This window comes from Bos indicus x Bos taurus, chromosome 2 (assembly GCF_003369695.1).
Source record: "Bos indicus x Bos taurus breed Angus x Brahman F1 hybrid chromosome 2, Bos_hybrid_MaternalHap_v2.0, whole genome shotgun sequence".
Classification (NCBI taxonomy): domain Eukaryota; kingdom Metazoa; phylum Chordata; class Mammalia; order Artiodactyla; family Bovidae; genus Bos; species Bos indicus x Bos taurus.
In genome coordinates, this window is record NC_040077.1 from 71,564,389 (window position 1) to 71,591,982 (window position 27,594).

Here is a 27,594-nt window from a genome sequence, read left to right on the forward strand (position 1 = left end):
TTGTTACGAGTCAACACCTGTCTGGGCACCACACCCTGAGAAACCCTGCTCTGGAGCTCGCCCCAAAGACTGCATATGTCAGAAGTACCTTGTGTGATTAAAATGCACATGTGGAGTGTAGACCAAATTTTGAAGAATACTTGTTTTGGTCTGAGAGTGACTTTGTAACATCCATAAGTATAGCTTGGAACTTTAAAAACTTGACCCATTCTTGTGTTTCTGGAAAATAAGAACATATTCTACAAAATAGTTAGCATTACTGAAAATGTACCCTCCAGAAAAGGTAGCTGTTACTGTACATAACTAAGAGGAATAGTCGTACATTTTGTATTTTGTAAAAGATTTAATTAGAATGCCGAAAATTTTCTAAATAACCTTTATGTAACTTGGTCATATTGTGATTGTTACAGTTTTTAACCTAGTGATGTTTTTACAGAGGCTTATCTCCTGCAGAAGCAGAATTTAGTTACCTGAACACAGCACGTACCTTAGAACTCTATGGAGTTGAATTCCACTATGCAAGGGTAAGTGAAGAAAACATTCTGATGTTGAGTTAAGCATAAATATTCAGTAAAAAAAAAGTTTTTAATTCCCTGATAGGATTAGGCAACAAATGGAATAGTGAGTGCCACCAACATTGCAGTGACAATGTCCTTTGAATATAAGTAATTTTACTAACCCAGTCACTCAAGATTCATTACCTGACAAGAACCATGAATTTTACATATTATTTTTCTTCAAGGTAGTGTGTTACAAGGATAATTTTTGCTGACCATAAGAGACAGTGCCTTTAGAATTTTTATTTTGCAAACTAAAAATTGTTACAATAAAAGTAGTTATTTGTAGTTTTCATTTTTATGGAAATCATTATTATAAAAGATGATTCCACCTCACTGAGGCCTGTGTTACTACATTCTTTTCATCATCTAGTGATATCATTATAAATTTTTACTTATAAAGCACAAAATCAATTGTATTTGCATATTTTGGTTTTCCCCCTACACCATCCCTTTGTTAACACGAAATTTTATAATTACTGGCTTTTCCTGTATAACACCCTAACTTCTTGTTCACTGTGTCAATTTGATGCTTCCAGAAGACTGTTATCCTCCTACTGTAAGCATACATGTATGTAGCTGTCCTTTGTTTGTGTGCCTCGTCACCTCGATTCCTTTTTATGATTGTTTTATCAAGAGGTTATATTCCTTTAGAAGTAATTATCAAGAGGTTATATTCCTTTAGAAGTACCTGAAGTACAGCTGTTCTCTATACCTGATGAAAAGTGGGATTATAGGTAATCATCAGTTGAATTGGTAAATAGGTTTATGTTTTCTTGGGACAACTACTAAGCCTCATAAGGATACCAGCTTGAAAGGAAGTTAAGTTTTCCTTAGGTAATTGTTCTGAATTTATTTTTGTATACAGACATACACATACCCACAGATAGATAGTAGTTTGAGAACTGAGTCCTACTCCATGTAATGGTTTTATATAGGGCTTCTTTTGGCCATTTTCTCGGAGAGGAGGATTGATTAGTTCTTACTTTTCGCAAAGCTTGTGTCAGTCATTCCTTTAAAAAAAATCAAATGACTTGCTTTAGTCACATGACTGTATTTGGTAATTCTGAGCATTTGTGACTTGAAAACCTGTCTGGTTTTCAGACAGGTTTACCTTGAAGTGTTTAAGTAAGTTCCTCTTGAACTTTTTATATTCTTTAAAATGGGCCCTTCACCCTTCCTCTCTCTTTGTGGCTATTACTTTTGGACACAAGTTGTCACTAGATTTTGTTTTTTTATTATAATACAGCTTAAAACAAATGGAATTGTAAATATGTATACTAGTCTGTGGTTAACAGTAAAAAGACCACTAAAGTCAGTCATTTTAGTCCTGAACGGTTTTCTAAAGGTAGTTTAGACTGCTGTCTGCTTTCTTTGACTGCTGTCAGTGAAGTACAAAGAATGTTTGTTGTTATTCTTCAGTCTCTAAGTCGTGTCTGACTCTGTGCCACTCCTATGGACTGTAACCCACCAGGTTCCTCTGTCCATGGGATTTACCAGGCAAGAATACTGGAGTGCCAGTTTCTTCTCCAGGGGATCTTCCTGACCTGGGGATTGAACCTACATCTCCTGCATTGGCAGGCAGATTCTTTACCACTGAGCCTACCAAAGAATGTTAGATATTCCTTTTTTAAATTAAGTGACATGGTTGGATCTCATACATAATTAACTTTTATTTTTTATTGATTTGCTTTTTGTTGTTTAAATTATTACATTGTAAAAAAAAACTCTCAGAAAACCATAAATGTGGAGTACCAAATTAAAGGAATTTTTAAGTATTTTGTACAGACTCCAAAAAAAATGAGCTAGGAAAAGGTGTTTCTATTGTATATGGATATGGAGAACTTAAGAAGATGTGCAGATGTTAAGTGAACGTGAAGGGAAATTTTCAGCATCAGAAACAAAAAGGGACAAAGGGAAGAGGGAAGAGGACACATAAAGAAAATACTTGTTTTAACTGAATAACAATATTTAATTGAATATAAAATAATACTTTATTTTGAAAAGCAAGGTAAGATCTTTTCTCTCTGCCTGTAGACTGTAGGCTGAAAAAAGATCAGGGTGGAACCAAGTTATATATAGCAATCTGCAAGATATGAAACATCTTAGAACCTTCTTTGTGGTGCATCTGTTACATGCCTTGTACATTGTAGGCACTGAGGATGACTCAGTGAACAAAACATCAGTCATCCATGCCCTCGTGAAGCACACTAGACAGTGAGGGGAAAAAGTTAGACCTGTACAAACAAACATTTGAGAACATGAAAGGGAAAGTACAGAATACTGTGGGATCCTATGGCAGGAACTTCTAATTGAGCTTGGGAGCAGAGCATAGGGAAGGCTTCTTAGGAGTAATTCACTGAAGCCAGAAAAATGAGTAAGAATTAATTAGCTAAGATAGTAATTCCCATCACAGACCCATCAAGATGAAGGAAAACCTGAAATCAAGAGGGAACATGGCTTGGTTGAAAACATGAAGACATTTGGTATGCCTAGAGGATTATATGAATAAGAGAAGTGTAGAAAAGTAAAGAATGAATGACAACTTCACGATTAAAGGGAAGGAAAAAAGATTTGAGGGGAGGGAGCATGGGAATATTTGTTTCTTAAAGTAACACAGTAAATACAGTTTTTCTTGGTGTTCAGTTGTATGAATTTTAACATGTGTAGATTTGTATAACCACTGCCACAAGCAGAATACAGAACGATTCCATCACCACCACCCCTGCCTTGCCCCTAAAAAACTGCACTCCTGCTCCGCCTAAGTAGTCCAGCCTCATTCTTACCCGCAGTTTCTAGCCACAACTGGCCTATTCCCTGACTCCATAGTTTGTCTTTTCCAGAATGTCTTATAAATGGAATCATACTATAGTATGTAACCTTTTGATACTGGTTTCTTTTACTTAGGGACTTCCCTGATCACTCAGTTGGTAAAGAATCCACTTGCAATATTGGGAGACTTGGGTTCGATCCCTGGGTTGGGAAGATCCCCTGGAGAAGGGATAGGCTACCCACTCCAGTATTCTGGCCTGGAGAATTCCATGAACTATGTATGGTCCATGGGGTTGCAGAGTCGGACACAACTAAGTGACTTTCACTTCACTGCACTTCACTTATTTTAATTAGAGTAATGCATTTGGGATCGATCTGACATACTGTGCTTCAATAGTTTATGCCTTTTATTGCTGAAGTGTATTCCGTTGTGTGGATGTACCATGGTTTGTTTCTCCATTTACCCATTGAAGGATATCCTGGGTTGCTTCCCTAATTTTTGTTTCTTTTTTTTTAATAGGCCTACTGCAAAAAATCATTTATAATTTCTATATGGGTTTAAATTCTCATTTATGTAGAGTGCAAATCCCAGAAAGGTCTTTCTAGATCATGCAGCAAGTGTATCAGTTCAGATCAGTCGCTCAGTCGTGTCCGACTCTTTGCAACCCCATGAATCGCAGCACACCAGGCCTCCGTGTCCATCACCAACTCTCGGAGTTCACTCAGACTCACGTCCATTGAGTCAGGGATGCCATCCAGCCATCTTATCCTCTGTCGTCCCCTTCTCCTCCTGCCCCCAATCCCTCCCAGCATCAGAGTCTTTTCCAATGAGCCAACTCTTCGCATGAGGTGGCCAAAGTACTGAAGTTTCAGCTTTAGCATCATTCCTTCCAAAGAAATCCAGGGCTGATCTCCTTCAGAATGGACTGGATGGATCTCCTTGCAGTCCAAGGGACTCTCAAGAGTCTTCTCCAACACCACAGTTCAAAAGCATCAATTCTTCAGTGCTCAGCCTTCTTCACAGTCCAACTCTCACATCCATACATGACCACAGGAAAAACCATAGCCTTGACTAGATGGACCTTTGTAGCTTTATATGAAATTACCAAATTGTTTTCTAGAGTACCTGAGCCTCATTGCATCCCCACCAGCTTATTTACAAGTTCCAATAGTTTTACATCCTTTTTAGCATATGGTACTGCCCGTTTTGTTTTGTTCTTTTTAAGCTTTTCTGATAAGTGTGTTTTATCTCATCATGGTTTTACTTTGTATTTTCCTAATAACTAATGTTGACGGGCTTTCCTGATAGCTCAGTTGGTAAAGAATCTGCCTGCAGTGCAGGAGACCCCGGTTCTATTGCTGGGTTGTGAAGGTCTGCCGGAGAAGAGATAGGCTACCCACTCCAGTATTCTTGGGCTTCCTTTGTGACTTAGCTGCTAAAAATCTGCCTGCAGTGTGGGAGAACTGACTCTACGCTTGTGCATGACCAGATGGTCAATACCAAAATCAGGTTATTGTATTCTTTGTAGCTAAAGATAGTGAAGCTCTATACCGTCAGCAAAAACAAGACCAGGAGCTGACTGTGTCTCAGATCATAAATTCCTTATTGCAAATTTCAGACTTAAATTGAAGACAGTAGGGAAAACCACTAGACCATTCAGGTATGACCCACATCAAATCCCTTACGATTATACAGTGGAAGTGACAAACAGATTGAGGGGACTAGATCTGATGGACAGAGAACATAGTTCTTCAGAACTATGGACAGAGGTTCATGACATTGTACAGGAGGCAGTGATCAAGACCATCCCAAAGAAAAAGAAACACAAAAAGGCCAAATGGTTGTCTGAGGAGGCCTTATAAATAGCTGAGAAAAGAAGTGAAAGGCAAAGGAGAAAAGGAAAGATATGCCCATTTGAACGCAGAGTTCCAAAGAATAGCAAGGAGAGATAAGAAAGTCTTCCTTAGTGATCAATGCAAAGAAATAGAGGAAAACAACAGAATGGGAAAGACTAGAGATCTCTTCAAGAAAACTAGAGATACCAAGGAAACATTTCATGTGAAGATGGACACAATAAAGGACAGAAATGGTATGGACCTAACAGAAGCAGAAGATACTAAGAAGAGGTAGCAAGAATACACAGAAGAACTTTACAAAAAAGATCTTCATGATCCAGATAACCACTATGGTGTGACCACTCACCTAGAGCCAGACATCCTGGAATGCAAAGTCAAGTGGGCCTTAGGAAGCATCACTAGGAACAAAGCTAGTGGAGGTGATGGAATTCCAGTTGAGCTATCAGGTCTGTTCAGTTCAGTTGCTCAGTTGTGTCTGATTCTTTGCGACCCCACGGACAGGAGAATGCCAAGCCTCCCTGTCTTTCCAATGCACGGAGTTTACTCAAACTCATGTCCCTTGAGTTGGTGATGCCATCCAACCCATCTCATCCTCTGTCATTATCTTCTCCTCCTGACTTCAATCTTTCCCAGCATCAGGGTATTTTTAAATCAATCAGTTCTTCGCATCAGGTGGCTAAAGGATTGGCATTTCAGCTTCAGCATCAATCCTTCCAGTGAATATTCAGGATTGATTTCCTTTAGGATGGACAGGTTGGATCTCTGTGCTGTCCAAGGGACTTTGAAGAATCTTCTCCAACACCACAGTTGAAAAGCATCAGTTCTTTGGCACTCAGCTTTCTTTATAGTCCAACTCTCACATCCATACACAACTACTGAAAAAACCATAGCTTTGACTAGACGGACGTTTGTTGGCAAAAGTAATGTCTGCTTTTTAATATGCAGTCTGGGTTGGTCATAACTTTCCTTCCAAGGAACAAGCTTCTTTTAATTTCATGGCTGCAATCACCATCTGCAGTGATTTTGGAGCCCAAGAAAATAGTCACTCACTCTTTCTACTCTTTCCCCATCCATTTGCCGTGAAGTGATGGGACCAGATGCCATGATCTTAGTTTTCTGAATGTTGAGTTTTAAGCCAACTTTATCACTCTCCTCTTTCACTTTCATCAAGAGGCATTTAGTTCTTCTTTGCTCTCTGTCACAAGGGTGGTGTCATCTGCATATCTGAGGTTACTGATATTTCTCCTGGCAAACTTGATTCCAGCTTGTTCTTCATCCAGCCCAGCATTTCTCATGATGTACTCTACATATAAGTTAAATAAACAGGGTGACAAAATACAGCCTTGACATATTCCCTTTCCTATATGGAACCAGTCTATTCATGTCCAGTTCTAACTGTTGCTTCTTGATCTGCATACAGATTTCTCAGGAGGCAGGTCAGGTGGTCTGGTATTCTCATCTCTTGAAGAATTTTCCACAGTTTGTTGTGATCCATACAGTAATGGCTTTATCCTAGTCAATAAAGCAGAAATAGATGTTTTTCTGGAACTCTCTTGTTTTTTCAATGATCCAGCGGATGTTGGCAATTTGATCTCTGATTCTTCTGCCTTTTCTAAAATCAGTTTGAACATCAAATACTGTTGATGCCTGGCTTGGAGAATTTTGAGCAGTACTTTGCTAGCGTGTGAAATGAGTGCAGTTGTGCAGTAATTTGAGCATTCTTTGGCATTGCCTTTCTTTGGGATTGGAATGAAAATGGACCTTTTCCCGTCCTGTGGCCACTGCTGAGTTATCCAAATTTGCTCCATATTGAGTGCAGCACTTTCACAGCGTCACCTTTCAGTTGAAATAGCTCAACTGGAATTCCATCACCTCCACTAGCTTTGTTCATAGTGATGCTTTCTAAGGCCCACTTGACTTCGCATTCCAGGATGTCTGGCTCTAGGTGAGAGATCACACCAGTGTGATTATCTGGGTCATGAAGATCCTTTTTGTGTAGTTCTTCTGTGTATTCTTGCCACCTCTTCTTAATATCTGTTTCTGTCAGGTCCCTACCATTTCTGTCCTTATTCTTGCCCATCTTTGCATGAAATGTTCCCTTGGTATCTCATTTTCTTGAAGAGATCTCTAGTCTTTCCCATTCTGTTGTTTTCCTCTATTTCTTTGCACTGATCACTGAGGAAGGTTTTCGTATCTCCCCTTGCTCCTCTTTGGAACTCTGCATTCAAATGGGCATATTTTTCCTTTTTTCCTTTGCTTTTCACTTCTTTTCTTTTCACAGCTATTTGTAAGGCCTCCTCAGACAGCCATTTTGCTTTTTTTGTGTTTCTTTTTCTTGGGGATGGTTTTAATCCATGTCTCCTTTACAATGTCATTAACCTCCGTCCATAGTTCATCAGGCACTCTATGAGATCTAGTCCCTTAAATTTATTTCTCATTTCCACTGTATAATCATAAGTGAAAGTGAAAGTCAAGTCACTCAGTTGTGTCCAACTCTTTGCGGTCCCATGGACTGTAGCCCTCCAGGCTCCTCAGTCCATGGAATTTTCCAGGCAAAAGTATTGGAGTGGGTTGCCATTTCTTTCTCCTGGGGATCATCTCAACTCAGGGAACGAACCCGGGTCTTCTGCATTGCAGGCAGATGCTTTACTTTCTGAGCTACCAGGGAAGCAGTGTGGGAGGTATAATCATAAGGGATTTGATTTAGGTCATATGGTTTAGTGGTTTTCCCTACTTTCTTCAATTTAAGTCTGAATTTGGCAATAAGGAGTTCATGATCTGAGCCACAGTCAGCTCCTGGTTTTGTTTTTGCTTACTGTATAGAGCTTCTCCATCTTTGGCTGCAAAGAATATAATCAATCTGATTTCATGACAATTTTGTAAATACTACCCAGGTCATCCTTAGACTTCTGCCAGCCATTCCAGAAACCTTCTTTACACCCTGTCCCAGCTCCTGCCCACCTTATGTATTTTTTTGTGGTTTTATCACCCAGTGTGTCTTTCTAGATACTATAATTTATTTTGCTTTGTGTTTTGAACTGAATAACTTTAAATGTCTTTTAATGCCTTCTTCCTTTACTGTATAGAATTTTTTTGTTAAAGAACTGGGCCATTTCGCCTTTAGTTTCCCACAGTCTGGACTGCTGATCACATATTCATGGTATAATTCAGTACATTCTGAGGTCTAATGAAGTTTTCACAGAGAAGTTGGACTTGATGTAGACTTTGGTTAGGTTTGATATGATCCATCAGAGAGACATTAAGAAGAGACGCTGCTAAGTCACTTCAGTCGTGTCCGACTCTGTGCGACCCCATAGACGGCAGCCCACCAGGCTCCCCCGTCCCTGGGATTCTCCAGGCAAGAACACTGGAGTGGGTTGCCATTTCCTTCTCCAATGCATGAAAAGTGAAAAGTGAAAGTGAAGTCACTCAGTCGTGTCCGACTCTTCACAACCCCATGGACTGCAGCCTACCAGGCTCCTCCATCCATGGGATTTTCCAGGCAAGAGTGCTGGAGTGGGGTGCCTGAGAACAGTATTAATAGAACATATAATTATGGATATACAAAACACATGGAAGTGACCTGATGGGAAACAAGTTTTTACTCTAGTAATTAGAAATTATTGAAACTACATTTTAGACATTTTTTCCTACAGAGACAGTTATAAACTCTTGGTTATATTTTCATCAGTTAGTTCTATCTTCTGATCACATGAATGCTAGGGATAAAAGCATTATTGCTATATTAGTTTGCCTGTAGTATGTCTCAAATTAAGCACTCTTGCATGCATGCACAGTTGTGTCTGAATCTTCACGACCCCATAGACTATAGCCTGCCAGTTTCCTCTGTCTATGGAATTTCCCAGGCAAGAATACCGGAGTGGGTCTCAAGTTAAGCAAAACTATTTCAAGACTTTTTAGCAAGTGAGGAAACTTTTAATTCTACTTAGTTTGTTAATAGTTGCAAGTCAGTTGTTCAAGTTGAATCAGCATGAAAACTCACTCATGAAAGCACAATTCAAATTTTCTTCCACACTCCAACAGTGTTCCCCACTCTGTTTTCCTGTGATGTTTTTATTGTATTATGTTAGTTAAAGAATTTCTCCTTATATTGGAAATACTGTTTTATTACAAATTGCCTTTCACTATGCTCTGAACTACAGGTTTTATTCACCTTTGCAATCCTGACACCATATTTACACAGTGATTGGATTGTAATAGTTTTAGAAATGGAAAGATGGATACTAACTTAACATTCTACAAGATGTGGTCTTGGATTTTCTATCCCAAAGAGTCCAGTTATAAACTATGGAAAAGCCTAAGATTATTTTTGCTTTACATTATTAATGAATTTTAATAATGCAACATTTAAATTTGATTTGAAGTATGTCTTATTTTTATGATTGTAATAGTTACCATCTGGGTTTATATATATTGCGCAGTTAACTGCTGCCTTTGATATAATGTCACATTGTGTAAAATAACTAATCATATTTAAAAATTATATCTTTATCAGTTAAAACTCATTATCTTAGATTTCCCATTTTTTTTGTTTGTTTTTTGAAGGATCAAAGTAACAATGAAATTATGATTGGAGTGATGTCAGGAGGAATTCTGATTTATAAGAACAGAGTACGAATGAATACCTTTCCATGGTAAGAACTTCCGTCAATACTTTTCACTTTTACTATTGTATTACCAAATATAGTTCATATTTTTGTTGAACTATTTAATGTTATCATACAACTTTATCCCACTTACTTGGAATCTACTAGAAGATACAAAAATAGTTGAATTATTTTTTTCAAAAATTTCTTAGCTTAAAGAAAATACTACTTTGCAAGTTTTTCCTCTTAGACAGTCTCTCAATTTGTACTGTAGTACAATAGCTAATATCATCATGTACACTCTGTGTCTTGCACCTTGCCAATTGCTTTGGATACAGTTGTTGTTTAGTTGCTAAGTCGTGTCTGACTCTTTGTGATCCCATGAACTGCATCGTGCTGGGCTTCCCTATCCTTCACTACCTCCCCGAATTTGCTCAAACTCATGTCCATTGAGTCAGTGATGCTATCCAACCATCTCATCCTCTGCCACCCCCTTCTCCTTTTGCCTTCAGTCTTTTGCAGCATCAGGGTCTTTTCCAGTGAGTTGGCTCTTCACATCAGGTGGGCAAAGTATTGGAGCGTTGTACAAAGTATTGAATACAGTACCTCATTTAAATGCATTTGATGGGTGCTAGTTTATTAGTTGGAACACTGGCATGGTTTAGATTGGTGCTGGGAAAGTAAGGTGACTCCCTGTGGTTTGAAACTCATGTTTCTTTTGTCTCATTGCTCTACTGCCCTTAGCATTGTTGTCCTTGTCCTAACTGTCCAGTGACTTACCAACCATCACTTTAGCATCCCAGAGTGAGGTAGAAAGAGAAGTAGCATCTACCACTACCCTTTAAGGGGATAGCCTGAAAATTGTAAACACGACATTGATTTTTGTGCATATGTCATATAAATATCTTAGGTTTTTGAAAAGTAAAGACAATGATTTTCACTAAGGGAAGAAAGGAAGAAAGTTAGTCGCTCAGTTGTGTCCAACTGTTTGCAAGCCAATGGACTGTAGCCCACCAGGCCCCTCTGTCCGTGGATTCTCCGGGCAAGGATATTGGAGTGGGTTGCCATTTCCTTCTCCAGTGGATTGCCGTTTCCTTCTCCAGTGGATCTTCTCCACCCAGGGATCTAACTTGGGTCTCCTACATTTCAGGAAGATTTTTACTGTCTGTGCTACCAGGGAAGCCCTAAGGCCAAGCCCAAGCCCTTTCTAAGGAAGAAATAAATACAAAAGAAATATATTGGATCAATCTGTTTATTTATATATTTCTGAAATGAGATGGCCAGGCTTTTCAATATCTGTGATTATTATTAATAGATTTTTGTAATTAGTCACTTATATAACACTTAATAGAAATATGATAACTGACAGAAGCTATTATTTTAGAAAATCACCACAATTATGTTGAGAAAAGAAACATAAATTTCCCTGGTAGGTCACTAGGAAAAAATTAAATATAAAATAAAAAGCTGATGCAGTGAACCTCTTCAAAATTAAATACTTTTGTTCTCCAGAGGACACTGTAAACAAAATGAAAAGGTAAAACTCAGTCTTTTGTAAAGTATATATTTGATAAAGGACTTATCCAAAAAATGTAAAAGACTCTTAAATACTTTAACTTTTTAACTTAATTTAAAAGAATTGGAAAAATTTGTGAATAGATACTTCCACCAAAGGAGTTATATAAATGACAGATAAGTACAAAAAAATGCTCAGTCATCAGTGAAATGCAAATTAAAACCACAGTGAACTATTTCCATTCACCCACTGGAATAGCTCCAATTAAAAAGAACAACAGTGGGACTTCCCTGGTGGTCCAGTGGCTAGAACTCCATGTTCCCAGTGCAGGGGACTTGAGTTCTATACCTGCTCAGCAAACTAGATCCCACATGCCCAAGTAAGAGTTCGCATGCTGCAACTGAGACCTGGTGCAGCCAAATAAATAAATATTTTAAAAAATGATAGTACCACGTGATGGCAAGGAAGCAGAGCATCTAGAAACCTCATATATTGCTGGTGGGAATGCAAAGTAATAGACCAACTTGGGAAAACTGGCATTTCTTAAAGATTAAATTTAGATTAACCGTATAATCTGGCAATTCTGTTCCTAGATACTTGCCCAAGAGAAATGAAAACGTAAGTTTGTATAAAGATGTGCACACTGTGTTTATAGCTATATTATTCATAATAGCACAAAACAGAATTTCAAATGTCTATCAGTTGGTGACTGCACAAGCAAATTACATCTATGCAATGAAATACTGTTTAGCAGTGAAAGAAATGAACTGTTTGACACACTAAACAATATGGGTGAGCCTACCTTCAAAACATGATGTCAAGTGTGAAAAGCCTGACACAAAAGATGACGTACTCTGTTTCTATTTATATGAAATTCTGGAAAACACGTATTATAGAGACAACAGACCACTTGGTTGCCAGGGATTAAAAATGGGAGGAAATTGACTGTAAAAGGGTGCTAAGGGGACATTTTCAGGTGATGCAAATTGCTATATGGTGATTTTGGTGGATGGACATTATATAACTCAATACATTTGTCAAAACTCATTAAATTGTTCATTTAAAATTGGGATATTTCATTTTATATATAGATTATACCTCTCTAAAGTTCATTAAAGAAAGCCAAAGATCATTTAATGTTTCATGTCATATCTTTAAATTCTTCTGTGTAATTCAACTTGTGTTATGGTTAGAGGAAAGTACAAAACAGCTTGAGACATGGTCCTTGCCTAAAAGTGAGCACATAAAAATTAATTACAAAACATAAGAAGAAGATTGGTGAATTAAGTGTTTCAGAAAAAACAGTTATGATTGTTTATTTTCATAATGGTAAATGTGTATCTTTAATTTTAATGCTTTTCTGATTTACTGAAGAGAATTAAACATTTTTTATTAACTTTACATATTATATAAATGTCAAAATCAGAAATTCTTTTCAGATAATACGGGTTAAAATGATAATCTAAATTTTTCTGTATTTTCAAAATTCTTTATGCATATATATATATTTATTATTATAAAATAAAGATTCTGGAAGAGTTTTTGACAAATTACTTTGGAAGTACCAATGATATAATTTTACCAGGGAAAATTTTAGTGTCTTCATGATATTTAAGGTGGTTTTTCGTTTTGTTTTGTTTTGTTTCAGTTGGAGGATAATTGCTTTGCAGTATTGTGTTGGCCTTTGCCGTATTTGAGGTGGTTTTTAAAGGATGAATAGAAATTTCCTCAATGAAGAGGGAGTATGGAAGAGGAATGTGTGTCTGGAAGGTTCAGTCAGAATTTGGGGTAAAGGTACCAAACATTTGCAGAGGCCTCATAGTAAGACTCTGGAGAAGGAAATGGCAACCCGCTCCAGTACTCTTGATTGGAGAATCCCATGGAGGGAGGAGCCTGGTGGGCTACAGTCCATGAGGTCGCAAAGAGTTGGACACGACTGAGCGACTTCACTTAATTTCTTTCATAGTAAGAAAGGATGTGGCAAGTTCAAATGATGGGATATGTGGTTTGATTTTTATTTATTTATGTTTGGCTGTGCTGGGTCTTGGTTGCTTTGCAGACTTTTCTCTAGTTGCAGAGAGCTGGGGCTACTCTTCAGTTTCAGTGCATGGGCTTCTCATTGTGGTGGCTTCTCTTGTTGAGGAGCCCAGGCTCTAAAGCACATGGGCTTCAATAGTTGTGACATGTGGGCTCAGTAGTTGCAGCTCACAGGCTTTAGAGCACAGGCTCAATAGTTTTGGTGCTTGGGCCCAGTTGCTCTGTGGATTGTGGGATCTTCTGGATCAGGGATCAAACCCACATCTCCTGCATTGGCAGGTGGGTTTTTTTTACCACTGAGTCACCAAGGAAGCCCCTGTTTTTTTTTTTTTTTAAGTTATCTTCACTGAGGACAGAAGCAAGGGAGTAAGATTTTAAGATGATATTGCTTAAAAGAGAAATTGGATTCAGATTTTAAAGGATCTTATATATTCCATCTGCTGTTGTTCAGTTGCTCAGTCATGTCCAACTGCATGATCTCAGCACACCAGGTCTCCCTGTCCTTCACCATCTCCTGGAATTTGCCCAAGTTCATGTCCATTGCATCAGTGATGCCATCCAGCTGTCTCATCCTCTGATGCCCCCTTCTCCTTCTGCCCTTAATCTTTCCCAGCATCAGGGTCTTTTCCAGTAAGTCAGCTCTTCACATCAGGTGACCAAAATATTGGAGCTTCAGCATCAGTCCTTTCAAAGAGTATGCAGGGTTGATTTACTTTAAGATTGACTGGTTTGATCTTCTCACTGTCCAAGGGCCTCACAAGAGTCTTCTCTAGCACCACGGTTCCAAGGCATCAATTCTTTGTCATTCTGCCTTCTTTACGGTCTGGCATTCACAGCCGTATATGACCATTGGAAAGACCATAGCCTTGACTGTACAGACCTTTGTTGGTAGAGCGATGTCTTTGTTTTTCAACACACCACCTAGGTTTGTCATAGCTTTCCTGCCAAGAAGCAATCATCTTCTGATTTCATGGCTACAGTAATCATCTGCAGTGATTTTAGAGCCCCAGAAGAGGAAATCTGTCACTGTTTCCACCTTTTCCTCTTCTATTTTCCATGAAGTGATGGGACTGGATGCTGTGATCTTTCTTTAATATTTAGTTTTATGTCAGCTTTTTCACTCTCCTCCTTCACCCTCATCAAGAGGTTCTTTAGTTTCTCTTTGCTTTCTGCCATTAGAGGGGGGTATCATCTGCATATCTGAGGTTGTTGATGTTTTTCTCCTGCTAATCTTGATTCCATCTTGTAACTCATTCATTCTGGCATTTCTCATGATGTGCTCAGTGTATAAGTTAAATAAACAGGGTGACAACAAACAGCCTTGTTGTACTCCTTTCTCAATTCTGAACCAGTCAGTTGTTCCATACAGGGTTCTCACTGTATGTATACAGGGTTCTTGACCCACATATAGGTTTCTCAGGAGACAGGTAAGATAGTCATGTATTCCCATCTCTTGAAGAGTTTTCCACAGTTTGTTATGATCCACACAGTCAAAGGCTTTAGTGTAGTCGATGAAACAGAGATAGATGTTTTTTTGTGACCCCCACAAAAGACTGAGCCAGACTTGCCAGTCAGTGTCCAGGAGTCTCCAGTGGAGGTGTGGGTCGACAGTGGCCTGTCATGGGGTCAGGGTCACTGACTACAACAGTCCTGGGAGCTGTGGTGGGGTGGCCTAAGTCCTTTCAAAGGAGGTTAAGGCAAGGAAGAAAATCACTCATGGATTTTAATGCATTTTATCTGTACCTTATAACCCTGCAACTTGGATGTCCTTAGCATTGTTTTGTGGATAAGGAATAAGAAATGCCAGAGAAGCTAACTGGGCCAAGGTTAATAAGTTTGATAAATATGAAGTGGAACCTTAAACTTGGGTCTTTCAGATTCTGAAACACAAGCTTCTCATTTAACCTCTTCTTTGAAAAGTAGAGCTATGTGTAGAATAAAATTACTTCCTCATTTCTTTCTATATATGATTAGCCCTAAATTATCCAGTTCAAGTTCATGCTTTAAAATGTTGAGTACTGGATTGGGAATTACTTGGATTCTGTAAATTAGACTTCATTAAAATTACTGCTCATCAAAAAACATCATTAGTAAAATGAAAAGGGAAGGGGACAGTTCTGGTTCCCAGTCTAGCAGGTAAAGATTTTGCAACTTGTTACTCCTATTCTCAGAAGAAAAAAAAAAAAAAACTCTGAAAAAACTCAAATCAACAACTCTTTTTAGATCTTCTAAAGAATTGAAAACACAGGGCATACTGCATTTCTGAAAACTGAAGAAACAGATGAATACAAGAAATGACAGCTTACCAGGTCTAGAAACCACTGCTACAGCAGTACCTGGCAGGAGTACATAAAGGGTGGTTGACAAATTGCTGGAGACAGAGCAGAGACTAGCTTGTCAGATAAACACTCCCTCAGGCCTTGCTTACTTAGGAAGGGCCCTTTGCTACCAGTGATCTCAGGGCCAAGATTGACAGAAAATCCACTTGTGATTGAAGGGCAGGGTATAGGGGTTGAGCAGGAAAGTAGTTTGAAATATGCTCAGAGCCTTCTTTTCTCATTAGCAAAGATCTGTCCTTAAGGAAGTCTATTTATACTTAATCAAAATGGGTATTACCAGGGCCTAACCGAGGTGGAGGAAGGGAAGCCCTCTCTCTGCTTTTTGTTTCAGCTCTGGAAGGGTGAGTTGCAGAGCACTGAAGGGTGCAGCCAAGAGGCCCAGACCACTAACCCACTGAGACCGGATCACAGGATTAGAGACTGGCATCTGCCCAACCCCAGACTTAACTGCCACATCACCAGGGCTCCTGTATAATAACGAAGGTTCAAAATTTAACTATAAAGCTCAGACCAATTAAGAAGGACTCTCTTGGGAAACCCAAAGGCAACAGAGGAGACAAAATCAAGGACAGTAGAAGAGATAGCCTCAAATGCTTACCACAGAAACTGTTCTTCAGAATAGCAACAATTTGAATTGAATTAGTTTCTAAAGGAATTCATGACATAGGGCACTGTTGAAAATAATAGACCAGTGTGTTGGCAGTTAGAGAAGTTCACAGCTGGGTGTGGTTTTTGAAAGGATGGGGTGACTGGTACTACCGTCATTTCAGTATTACTTTGGGCACACCCAGGGCTGTGCCTTCCTGAAGAGCAATAGCAGAAACATAAACTGAAGATTGGGGTGTAGAGTTCATGCAAGTAAACTGCCAAATAATAATAAGCTGGGAAGATGGGATTTTCCAGGCAGGAGTACTGGAGTGTGTTGCCATTTCCTTTTCCAGGGAACTTCCTGACCCAGGGATCAAACCCATGTCTCCTACATTGCATGAGGTTTCTTTAGCACTGAATCTCAGGTTCAGTGGGAAGCTCAGGTGTGTCATGTAGCTAATGCATTACAGTAAGCAAATAACAAGGCTCAAGATCCACTGGAAATCAAAGCTTCCATCATCTTGGATCTAGTTGGTTCTAACCAGTTTTTGTCATGTCCTGTGGCTGTGTCATTCTTTTAAAGGTTGCGCCCTGCCCCCTTCCCTCGTTTCAATACTGTGCCTAGCAATAGCAAAATACATATTCCTTTCAAGGATACATAGCTTATTTATTAGAAGAAGAAATATATTAGCCATAAAACAAGCTTCAACAGTTTTTTTTTAATGAGTTATAATTAGTGTAACATTAGTTTCAGGTATACAGCATAGTAGTTTAGTATTTTGTATACATTATGAAACAATCACTACAATAAGTCCAGTTTTCATCCGTCACTATATAAAATTATTATGTGTTTTTGACTGTATTCCCTCCGTGTGTATTACACTCCCATGACTTATTTTACACCTGGAAGTTTGTGCTCTTAATTCCTTTCACATATTTGTCTTTATCTGCACTGAAGCCTCCCCTCAGCAACCATTCATTTGCTGTTTATATCTGTAAGTCACTTTTTTGTTTTTTAGATTCTACATATAAATAAAATCATAAGGTATTTGTTTTTCTAGTTATTTCATTTTCATAATACCCTCCTGGTCCATCCATGTTGCCACAATGACAAGATTTCTTTTCAATGACTGAGTAATGATGCTTTTAAACTGTGGTGTTGGAGAAGACTCTTGAGAGTCCCTTGGACTGCAAGGAGATCCAACCAGTCCATCCTAAAGGAAATCAGTCCTGAATATTCATTGGAAGGACTGATGTTGAAGCTGAAACTCCAGTACTTTGGCCACCTGCTGCGAAGAACTGACTCATTTTAAAAGACCCTGATGCTGAGAAAGATTGAATTTGGGACAAGGAGATGACAGGATGAGATGGTTGAATGGCATCACTGACTCGATGGACATGAGTTTGGGTAGACTCTGTGAGTTGGTGATGGACAGGGAGGCCTGGTGTGCTGAGGTTCATGGGGTCGCAAAGAGTCAGACACGACTAACCGACTAAATTGAGTTGAACTGAACATCCATACACATCTACACACATACATCACATCTTTATCCACTCATATGGACACTTAGATTGTTTCTGTATCTTGGCTGTTATAAATAGTTCTGCAGTGAACATTGGTTGTTCAGTTGCCAAGTTGTGTCTGACTCTTTGCAACCCCATGAACTGCAGCACTCCAGGCTTCCCTGTCCCTCACCATCTCCTGGAGTTTGCCCAAGTTCATGTCGTTGAATCAGTGATGCCATCTAACCATCTCATCCTCTGTCTCCCCCTTCTCCTCTGCCCTCAATCTTTCCTAGCAGCAGTCTTCTGATGAGTTGGCTGTTCACATCAGGTAGCCAAAATATTGGAGCTTCAGCTTCAGCATCAGTCCTTCCAATGAGTATTCAGGGTTGATTTCCTTTAAGATTGACTGGCTTGATCTCCTTGCTGTCCAATGGACTCTTAAGTCTTCTTCAGCTCCACAGTTTGAAAGCATTGGTTCTTCAGTGCTCTGCCTTCTTTATGGTCCAGCTCTCACATCCGTACATGACTACTGAAAAGACCATAGCCTTGATTATACGTACCTTTGTCATCAAAGTGGTATCTTTGCTTTTTAATACACTGTCTAGGTTTGTCATAGCTTTTCTTCTAAGAAGCAATCGTCTTTTAATTTCATGGCTGCAGTCATCATCCACAGTGATTTTGGAACCCAGGAAGAAAAATCCACCTTTTCCCCTTCTACTTGCCATGAAGTGGTGGGACCAGATGCCATGAACTTAATTTTTTTTGAATGTTGAGTCTTAAACCATCTTTTTCACTCTTCTCTTTCACCCTCATCAAGGATTTCTTTAGTTCCTCTTCTCTTTATGCCATTAAAGTGGTATCATTTGCATATCTGAGGTTGTTGATATTTCTCCTAGCAATCTTTATTCCAGCTTGTAACTCATCCAGCCCAGCATTTCGCATGATGTGCTCTGCGTATAAGTGAATAAATGGAGTGACAATAAACAACCTTGTCATACTCCTTTCCCAATTTTGAATCAGTCAGTTGTTTCATATAAGGTTCTAAATGTTGCTTCTTGCAGTGAACAGAAGGATACATAAATCTTTTTGATTCAGTGTTTTTATTTACTTTGGATAAATACCCAGAAGTGGAACTGCTGGATCATACAGTAGTTCTGTTTTTAGTTTTTTTGGGGCCCCCCATACTGTTTTCCATGATAATGGCACATATTTACATTCCCACCAACTGTGCACAGAGATTCTCTTTTCTTCACATCCTTATCAACATTTGTTATTTCTTGTCATTTTGATAATAGCCATTCTGACAGGTCTGAGATGGTATCTCATTGTGGTTTGCATTTCTCTGATAGTTAGTGATACTGAGCATCTTTTAATGTCACTGTGGGTCATGTGTATATCTTTGTAAAAATGCCTCTTCGGGTCTTCTGCCTAATTTTTTTAATCAAAATTTTTTTGTATTGTGTTATATGTTGTTTATATACTTAGATATCAACCCCTTACTGGGTATATCATTTGCGAATATCTTCTCTCATTTGGTGGGCTATCTTTTCTTTTTGTTGGTTTCCTTCACTGTGCAAAATCTTTTAATTTGATGCAGTCCCATTGTTTATTTTTGCTTTTGCTTCCCTTACCTGAGGAGACATATCCAAAAAATATTACTAAGACTGATGTCAAAAGGGGTTACTATTTGTGTTTTCTTCTTGGAGTTTTATGTTTTCAGGTATTAACATTTTTGTCTTTAATCCATTTTGAATTTATTTTTGTATATGGTGTGACAAAGTTGTCCAGTTTCATTTTCCTGCACGTAGCATCCAGTTTTCCCAACACCATTTATTGAAGAGACTATCTTTTCTCCATTGTACATTCTTTCCTTGTTGTCATAAATTAATTGACCATGTGAGCATGGGTTTATTTCTGGGCCCTCTATTCTGTTTCACTGATATTTATATCTATTTCTGTGCCAGTGCCAGACTGTTTTGGTTACTGTAGCTTTGTAATATATAGTCTGATGTCAGGTAGCCTGATAACTCTGGCTTTATTATTTCTGAAGATTGCTTTGGATATTTGGGTCTTTTGTGGTACCATACAAGTTAGATGATTATTTGCTCTAGTTCTGTGAAAAATATCTTTTATACTCCTCCCCTTTCATATTATATGTTTTTAATGTTATATTTTGCATCTTTTAATTTGTATATATCCCTTAACTAGTTGGTGTAGTTTTAGTGTTTTCCACAAGTGGCTGTACTAGTTGACATTCCCATCAACAATGCGTGAGAGTTCTCTTTTCTCCACATTCCCACCCAACATTTATTGTCTTTCTGATGCTAGCCATTCTGACAGATGTGAAGTGGTATCTCTTTGTGGTTTTGATTTGTATTTCTCTGATGATTAGTAGTATTGAGCATATTTTCATATGCATGTTGGCCATCTCCATTTCCTCTTTGGAAGCACATCTGTTCAGTTCTACTTTTTACTTGGGTTGTTTGATTTTTGTTTTGTTTTCATGTTGAATTGTAAGCGCTGTTTATATATGTTGGATGTTAACCCCTTATTGGTCATATCATTTGCAAATATTTTCTCTCATTCAGTAGATTTTCTTTTTGTTGTTGGTTTCCTTTGCTATGCAAAAGCTTTTAAGTTTAGTTAGGTCTCATTTGGAGAAGGCAGTGGCACCCCACTCGACTACTCTTGCCTGGAAAATCCCATGGACGGAGGAGCCTGGTAGGCTCCAGTCCATGGGGTCGCTAAGAGTTGGGCACAACTGAAACGACTTAGCAGCAGCAGCAGGTCTCATTTGTTTGTTTTTATTTCATTTGTTTTAGGATATGGTTCCCAAAAAATGTTGCCATGATTTATGTCAAAGACTATTTGCTTATGTTTTCTTCTAGGAGTTTTATGGTATCCAGTCTTATATTTAAGTCTTTAATCCATTTTGAGTTTAGTTTTGTTTATGGTGTTAGAGAATTTTCTAACCTCATTTTTTAACACGTAGCTGTCCAGTTTTCCCAGCACCAGTTATTGAAGAGACTGTCTTCATTGTATATTCTTTGTTCCTTTGTCATAGATTCATGACCATAGGTGCATGCATGAGTTTATTTCTGGACTTTCCATCTTCTTCCATTGATTTCTGTGTCTGTTTTTGTGCCAGTACCATACTGTTTTGATTTCTGTAGCTTTGTAGTATAGTTTGAAGTCAGGGAGCATGATTCCTTCTGCTGTTTTTCTTTTTCAAGATTGTTTGGCTGTTTAGAGTCTTTTGTATTTCTATACAAAATTTGAAATTATTTGTTCTAGTTCTGTGAAAAATGCATTGGTATTTTGATAGAGATTGCCTTGAATATGTAGATTTCTTTGGGTAATTGGTCACTTTAACAATAATAATTCTTCCAATCTAAAAATACAGTGTATCTTTCCATATGTTTGCATCATTTTCAGTGTCTTTCATCAGTGTGTTTCAGTTTTCCAAGTACATGTCTTTCATTTTCTTAGGTAGGTTTATTCCCAGGTATTTTATTCTCTTTACTGTGATAGTAAATGGGATTGTTTTAATTTCTCTTTCTGTTAGTTTGTTGTTAGTGTATAGAAGTGGAACTGGTTTCTGAATATTAATTTTATATTTTGGTACCCTTTTTCATGATTTTCATTTCTGTGCTTACATTGCCTATCTTTTCTTGCTCTCTACTTTATCCACTGGAGCTCTTAGCATGTTAAGTAAGTTGTTTTAAACTCTCAGAATGATAATTCCAGCACTCCTTTGACATCTGGTCCTGATACATACTGTGTCTTTATATTGTTTGTTTTGCCTTTTGGTATCCCTTGTCATTTTTTCTTGATGGGCCGATCTGATATCCTGGTAAAAGATTGTTATTCAGTCACTAAGTTGTGTCTGATTCTTTGCAACCCTGTGAACTGCAGCATTCCAGGCTTCCCTATCTTTCACTATGTACTGGAGTTTGTTTTAACTCATGTCCCTTGAGTCAATGATGCCATCTAACCATCTCATCCTCTGTCACCACCTTCTCCTCCTGCCCTCAGTTTTTCCCAGCATCAAAGGTCTTTTCCAGTGAGTTGGGTCTTCACATAGCATAGCCAAAGTGTTGGAGCTTCAGCATCAGTCCTTCCAATGAATATTCAGGGTTGATTGGTAACCTTGGTAAAAGGAACTGCTGTAAATAGGCTCTTAGTAATGTAGCCATGAAATTAAAAGACGCTTACTCCTTGGAAGGAAAGTTATGACCAACCTAGATAGGATATTCAAAAGCAGAGACATTACTTTGCCAACAAAGGTCCGTCTAGTCAAGGCTATGGTTTTTCCAGTGGTCATGTATGCAAGTGAGAGTTGGACTGTGAAGAAGGCTGAGCACCGAAGAATTGATGCTTTTGAACTTTGGTGTTGGAGAAGACTCTTGAGAGTCCCTTGGAAAGCAAGGACATCCATCCAGTCCATTGTGAAGGAGATCAGCCCTGGGATTTCTTTGGAAGGAATGATGCTAAAGCTGAAACTCCAGTACTTTGGCCGCCTCATGCAAAGAGTTGACTCATTGGCAAAGACTCTGATGCTGGGAGGGATTGGGGGCAGGAGGAGAAGGGGACGACAGAGGATGAGATGGCTGGATGGCATCACTGACTCAATGGACGTGAGTCTGAGTGAACTCCGGGAGTTGGTGATGGACAGGGAGGTCTGGCGTGCTGCGACCCATGGGGTTGCAAAGAGTCAGACACAACTGAGCGACTGAACTGAACTGAATGTAGTGATGAGGTGGGGGTTGGGTGGGGGGGAGTGGGGGGTGTAGTCTTGTGATTAGCTTTGTGTTTTTCTGAGCCTCAACCTCTGGATTGTGAGCTTCACAAGTGTTTCTTAATTTTTTCTCCCTCTTTGGGTGGGACAAGATTTCTAGAGTGGACTGAAATCGGGTATTTTCTTTCCCTGGATCATTTAAGGCTCTTGTTAACTTGTTTCCCCCCTAAATGCAGACCTTGTTAAGAGCAGAGTGCTCTGGCCTATTTCAACATGGTTTCTTTTCCCCTTTCCCTGTTGGAAACCTGAGGGTATTTTCCTCTGATATTTACTGTTGGAATTTGTTTGAGCTTCTGGAGATAAATCTTAGAATTCTGTGAGGGCCTTCCTATGACTGGGTCCTCTTGGAGTTTTTCACTCTCATAGTTAACCATGCTGAGCTTTCAACAATTCATGAAATACAGTTCAGGTTTTCCTACCCTGGCACTGCTTCCTCTGATGGTTTCTGCTCCCAGTTCTCTTCCCTGGGAAGCTCTGATTCCCTGTACTCAGCTGTTCATATCTCAAATCTCAGAGGTAGAGTTTGCTCTGTGCTCTTCTCTTTCTTTCGGATCCAAGAAGAATTGATGATGTTTAAGTCTGTTTAGCTCTTTACTTGTTGCTAGGATGTAGTGGTGATTTCTAAGCTCTTTGCATGCAGAACAAGGAAACTACTTGTAGTTTTAAAGAATAAATAAACTATATTTTTGGTATTCTTGAAATTTTAACTTGTAATATGTGTTTTTATGTAAATTTCAGATACAAAATTGAAAAATGGATAAGTTCTCAGTAAATGTTCTGGTAAAATAGCTCAACTTAGTGTATAAATTCTAATTATTTTTTCATGACACACCAAAAACTTTTGATTTTTTAATGTATATATGTATATATATATTATTTGGTGTATATGTACATATAGTTAAATAGATATTGCTAAACATGCAATTAAAAGATTATTTTTAACTACTCTTTGGTTGATACTTTTATATTTGTTCAATATTTTAAATACTTCAATTCATTCTCTTTTTATCCAGGTTGAAAATTGTGAAAATTTCTTTTAAGTGCAAACAGTTTTTTATTCAGTTAAGAAAAGAATTGGTAAGTATTGTTCTTATTAATATAAATTGTTTATAAAGAAATATTCATTACAGAACTTTTAGTGTAAATAAAAGTGTTATTAATACTATTAATAACTGCCAACTAAGTTAATTTATAGTTTGTGACAAATTATTTCTCCAGTGTTTCTGTGGTTCTGATCTGAGGTTATTCTAGATAGCTGTTCTGCTGTCTCTTGAACATAGAAACTAATTTCAGTTGTGATATTCATTGTCAGTCCCCGTATTCTATTCATAAGGTCAGTAACTGAGGATTTATATGTCCTTTTTCTTTGTACCTTTCTTTTTTTTAAACTAAATCTGTAGCACTTCCTTTTATATGTAAGTTCATTTCATTGTAGGGAATCTGAGTGTTTAGTTTTCTTTGTAGTTCATGAACGTGTAGTACATTTCCTGCCATTGTTAGAAATGGTAATGTCCTTTTTTAATATTATCAATAAATACAACATGTTGAGTTATCGTAGAAAGTACAGTATTGTAAAGAGTGTCATCTTATAAATAGTTTTTATCTATTTCACTGAATTAAATTAGCCTTATCCTTTGACTGACATTATTAGAAGTCTTGACAAATTAACGCATATTTTAGGGTGTTTATATGTGTGCAAAATGTATTTGAATCAAATGCATTTTATAGAGGATCTTGATCTATTAAGTATAATTCATCATCATTTATATTCACAAAATATGGAAGTTTTTTGAAGAGAGTTTTTGAAATAAATCAGGCAGAAATTAAGTATAGTGCTTGATAGGTATATAATATACAATGTTATTATATAGAACATTACTACCACCTCAGAAGCTAGTATTATTGCTAACAGAGCTGATGCAGTAACAGTTGTTAACTCTCCCAAAAGCTGAATATTATTCTCATTTGTAGCATCATGAATTAGTTTGTCCTGTTTTGAGCTTTTAAAATATGAAATCACACAGAATGTTTTTGTCTGCCTTCTTTCCCTTAGCATTGGGAGATTCATCTGTGTTGTTACACAGAGCAGTATTTTGCTCCATTGCTATTTGGAATTCTACTGACTGAATATACTATCAATTAGTTATTCATTCTTAATTATTTTAATGGACAGTTTTGCCATTTCTGAATGTGGCTATTATGATTAATGCTGTTAATGAACACTATTGTACATGTTTAAATAAATGTTTAGAGGAATAAAATATATTAAATCATGTCTGGAAACTGGAGAACAGACATTTTATTTTACTTTTGATAATTATATTTGTAGGAGGTGATACTGAAGCCAATTTTTCCATTGGTTTCCTGTGGTACTCTTGTTATTTGTAATAATAATAATATAGTATCTAACATTTCTGGAGATCTTACTATGTGCCTGATAATGTGTATCAACTATTTTCATATCATTTAGTCTTCACAATGATTCTCTGAGGTAGTGTTAGTACATACAAAGCCAACTCTTATGCATAATTAAGAATTCTCTGATGATCAGTAAGTAATATTTTAACATATCATTTTCTAGCATCACTATTTAATATTTATACATGGACATTTTACTGTATTTTAGTTACAGAAAAAAATCTTCATGACCTTTTGATAGGCAAAGATTGCCTTAATAGGATGTAGAAGGAAAATGAACATTAAAGGAGAAGATCGATAATTTGGACTGTGTTAAAATTAAGAACTATGGCAAATAGCATAGAATATGTGTATAATAAACACATACACCATGTCCTTCGTTGTATATCCAAGCCAATCCAGAAATACATTAGTGACTTGAACAGACACTCCAGAGTTGAGAACAGAACTGAGAGTATCTCCTCATCCAGTACCATGAACCTCGTTAAACAGCAGAGAAATACAAATTATAACCAGAATGTGATAATTCCTCACAGCCATCAGAATAGTGTAATGAAAAGATTGGTGAACCCAGTGATTTGGGAGTATGTGGAACATTCATTGCTTGTAGGAAGAAGTGAATATTGAGCTAATCATCTTGGGAAACTGTTGGGTGGTATCTACTAGAGGTGAGCACATGACATCTATGATCCAACAACAAAAATTCACACCTACATGCATTAGACAAAATACAGGAATATACATAGGAGCGATATTTTTACCTTACCAAGCTATAAACAGTAAATGTCTGTCAAAAGTGGATAAATAAACTGTGGTCTTGTCATACAATAGAATACTGTGTAGAGTGAAAATGAGTCAATTACTGCTTCACAATTAAATGGAGGAATATAGAAACATAATAATGAACAAAAGAAGTCAAGATACACATGAATGAGTCCATGTATGTAAAATTGAAAACAAACATAACAATCTGTGGTCATAAAGTCAGAAGGGTAGTCACCTTTACAGAGGTAATCTGGTAGAAAGGGAGGATGAAGGATACTCACAGGTGCTGCTAATGACACATTTCTGAATCAGGTTGGGAGGGTCAAAGGTTACAGTCACTGAAAATCAGAGCTCTACATTTATGACGTGTCTGCCTTGCTATAGATTAAAAAAAACTGTTTACTTAAATAGTAAAAAAAAAAACTGTTTACTTAAATAGTAATTGGTGCCAAATGTTTTAAGTTAAAGGAGTGCTTCTGTTCTGTTGCTACTTAGTTTTAAAATGAGTTTCAAAATAGTGTTCTGAAGTGCTGAATGTTTTTATTTACTTATTTACAATCTAGACAGATTTATAAATTTAAAAATATTGTTGAAAGGTATGTTGATGTATCTTAAAGTTTAATTTGTGGGCAAGGATTATATTTTAAAATGATTATAGCTATTAAGTTTTGAAAATAGGTATATATCAAGTTTTAAATTTATTTGTGAAAGTTGCTCAGTTGTGTCCGACTCTTTGCGACCCCATGGACTCTACAGTCCATGGAATTCTCCAGGCCAGAATACTGGAGTGGGTAGCCTTTCCCTTCTCCAGGGGATCTTCCTAACCCAAGGGATCGAACCTAGGTCTCTCGCATTGCAGGCGGATTCTTTACCAGCTGAGCCTCAAGGGAAGCCCTAAATTTATTTCTAACTGTACTCTAAAGTAAAAGTTCCTATGATTTGTAAAATTGCCAAATAAGGTCCACATTTTGCCACCTATTTATATTACTGGTTCTCGATTGGATAAGCAGAAAAGACACAAGAAGGATTAGTGTTTGTAGGACTAGACTATTTATCTGTAAAAAATAAATGGAGCATTAGATTCTGACATTTTCATGATATTCTCTGCCTTTTGTCATTTATTACAGCATGAATCTAGAGAAACATTATTGGGATTTAACATGGTGAACTACAGAGCATGTAAAAACTTGTGGAAAGCGTGTGTAGAACATCACACATTCTTCCGTTTGGACAGACCACTTCCACCTCAAAAGAATTTTTTTGCACATTATTTTACATTAGGTTCAAAATTCCGGTACTGGTAAGTATTGCTTATGCTTTGATTCTTTACTGTTGATTTTTCCTCCCCTTAAATAAAGGTCTAGTTTATTGAACTAGAGAATCTCTTACTCATACATGCCAACTGGGTCAAAATCTCCGTGAAATGTGGCCTCCTTAATTTATATCAGCAAAAAGTTCTGTAGGTTCTCAACATATAAACAGACTTAAGAAACTTGTTCCATTGACAATTCCAGGTCATTGTTTTCTAAAGAATCAACCATATTATTTACAACCTACTCATGTTATAATTTCCATTGTATCTTTGTTAAATATTTACAAGAAAACCTTTTCATGAGGAGAATATTCAGGTGTGGCCCAGAAAAGATTTATAAACCTCAAGCATTTATAATTGCCCTATATGTAATCAGAAAAAACAAAACACAGCATGTAGTGTAGTACAGAATATACCATCAAAAATACATCTTCTTCCAAATAAGTAGTAAAAATAGCCCAAAAACTCATTATCAGCACTTAACTAGAATTAAGGAAATTGTAATCACAAAATAGGCACAGA

General features: G+C 37.5%; 1 protein-coding gene across 4 annotated transcripts in view; it reads left to right on the forward strand.

Moving 5' to 3' along the window:
- Positions 1–27,594, forward strand: part of PTPN4 (protein tyrosine phosphatase, non-receptor type 4) — a 190,748-nt gene that overhangs the window by 91,052 nt on the left and 72,102 nt on the right. For all 4 annotated transcript variants that reach the window (XM_027562478.1, XM_027562489.1, XM_027562499.1 and 1 more), the window contains 4 exons: positions 437–524; positions 9,753–9,841; positions 23,591–23,654; positions 26,888–27,060. In XM_027562478.1, coding sequence (XP_027418279.1) covers positions 437–524; positions 9,753–9,841; positions 23,591–23,654; positions 26,888–27,060 — 414 coding nt within the window. The remainder of the gene's footprint in view (positions 1–436; positions 525–9,752; positions 9,842–23,590; positions 23,655–26,887; positions 27,061–27,594) is intronic.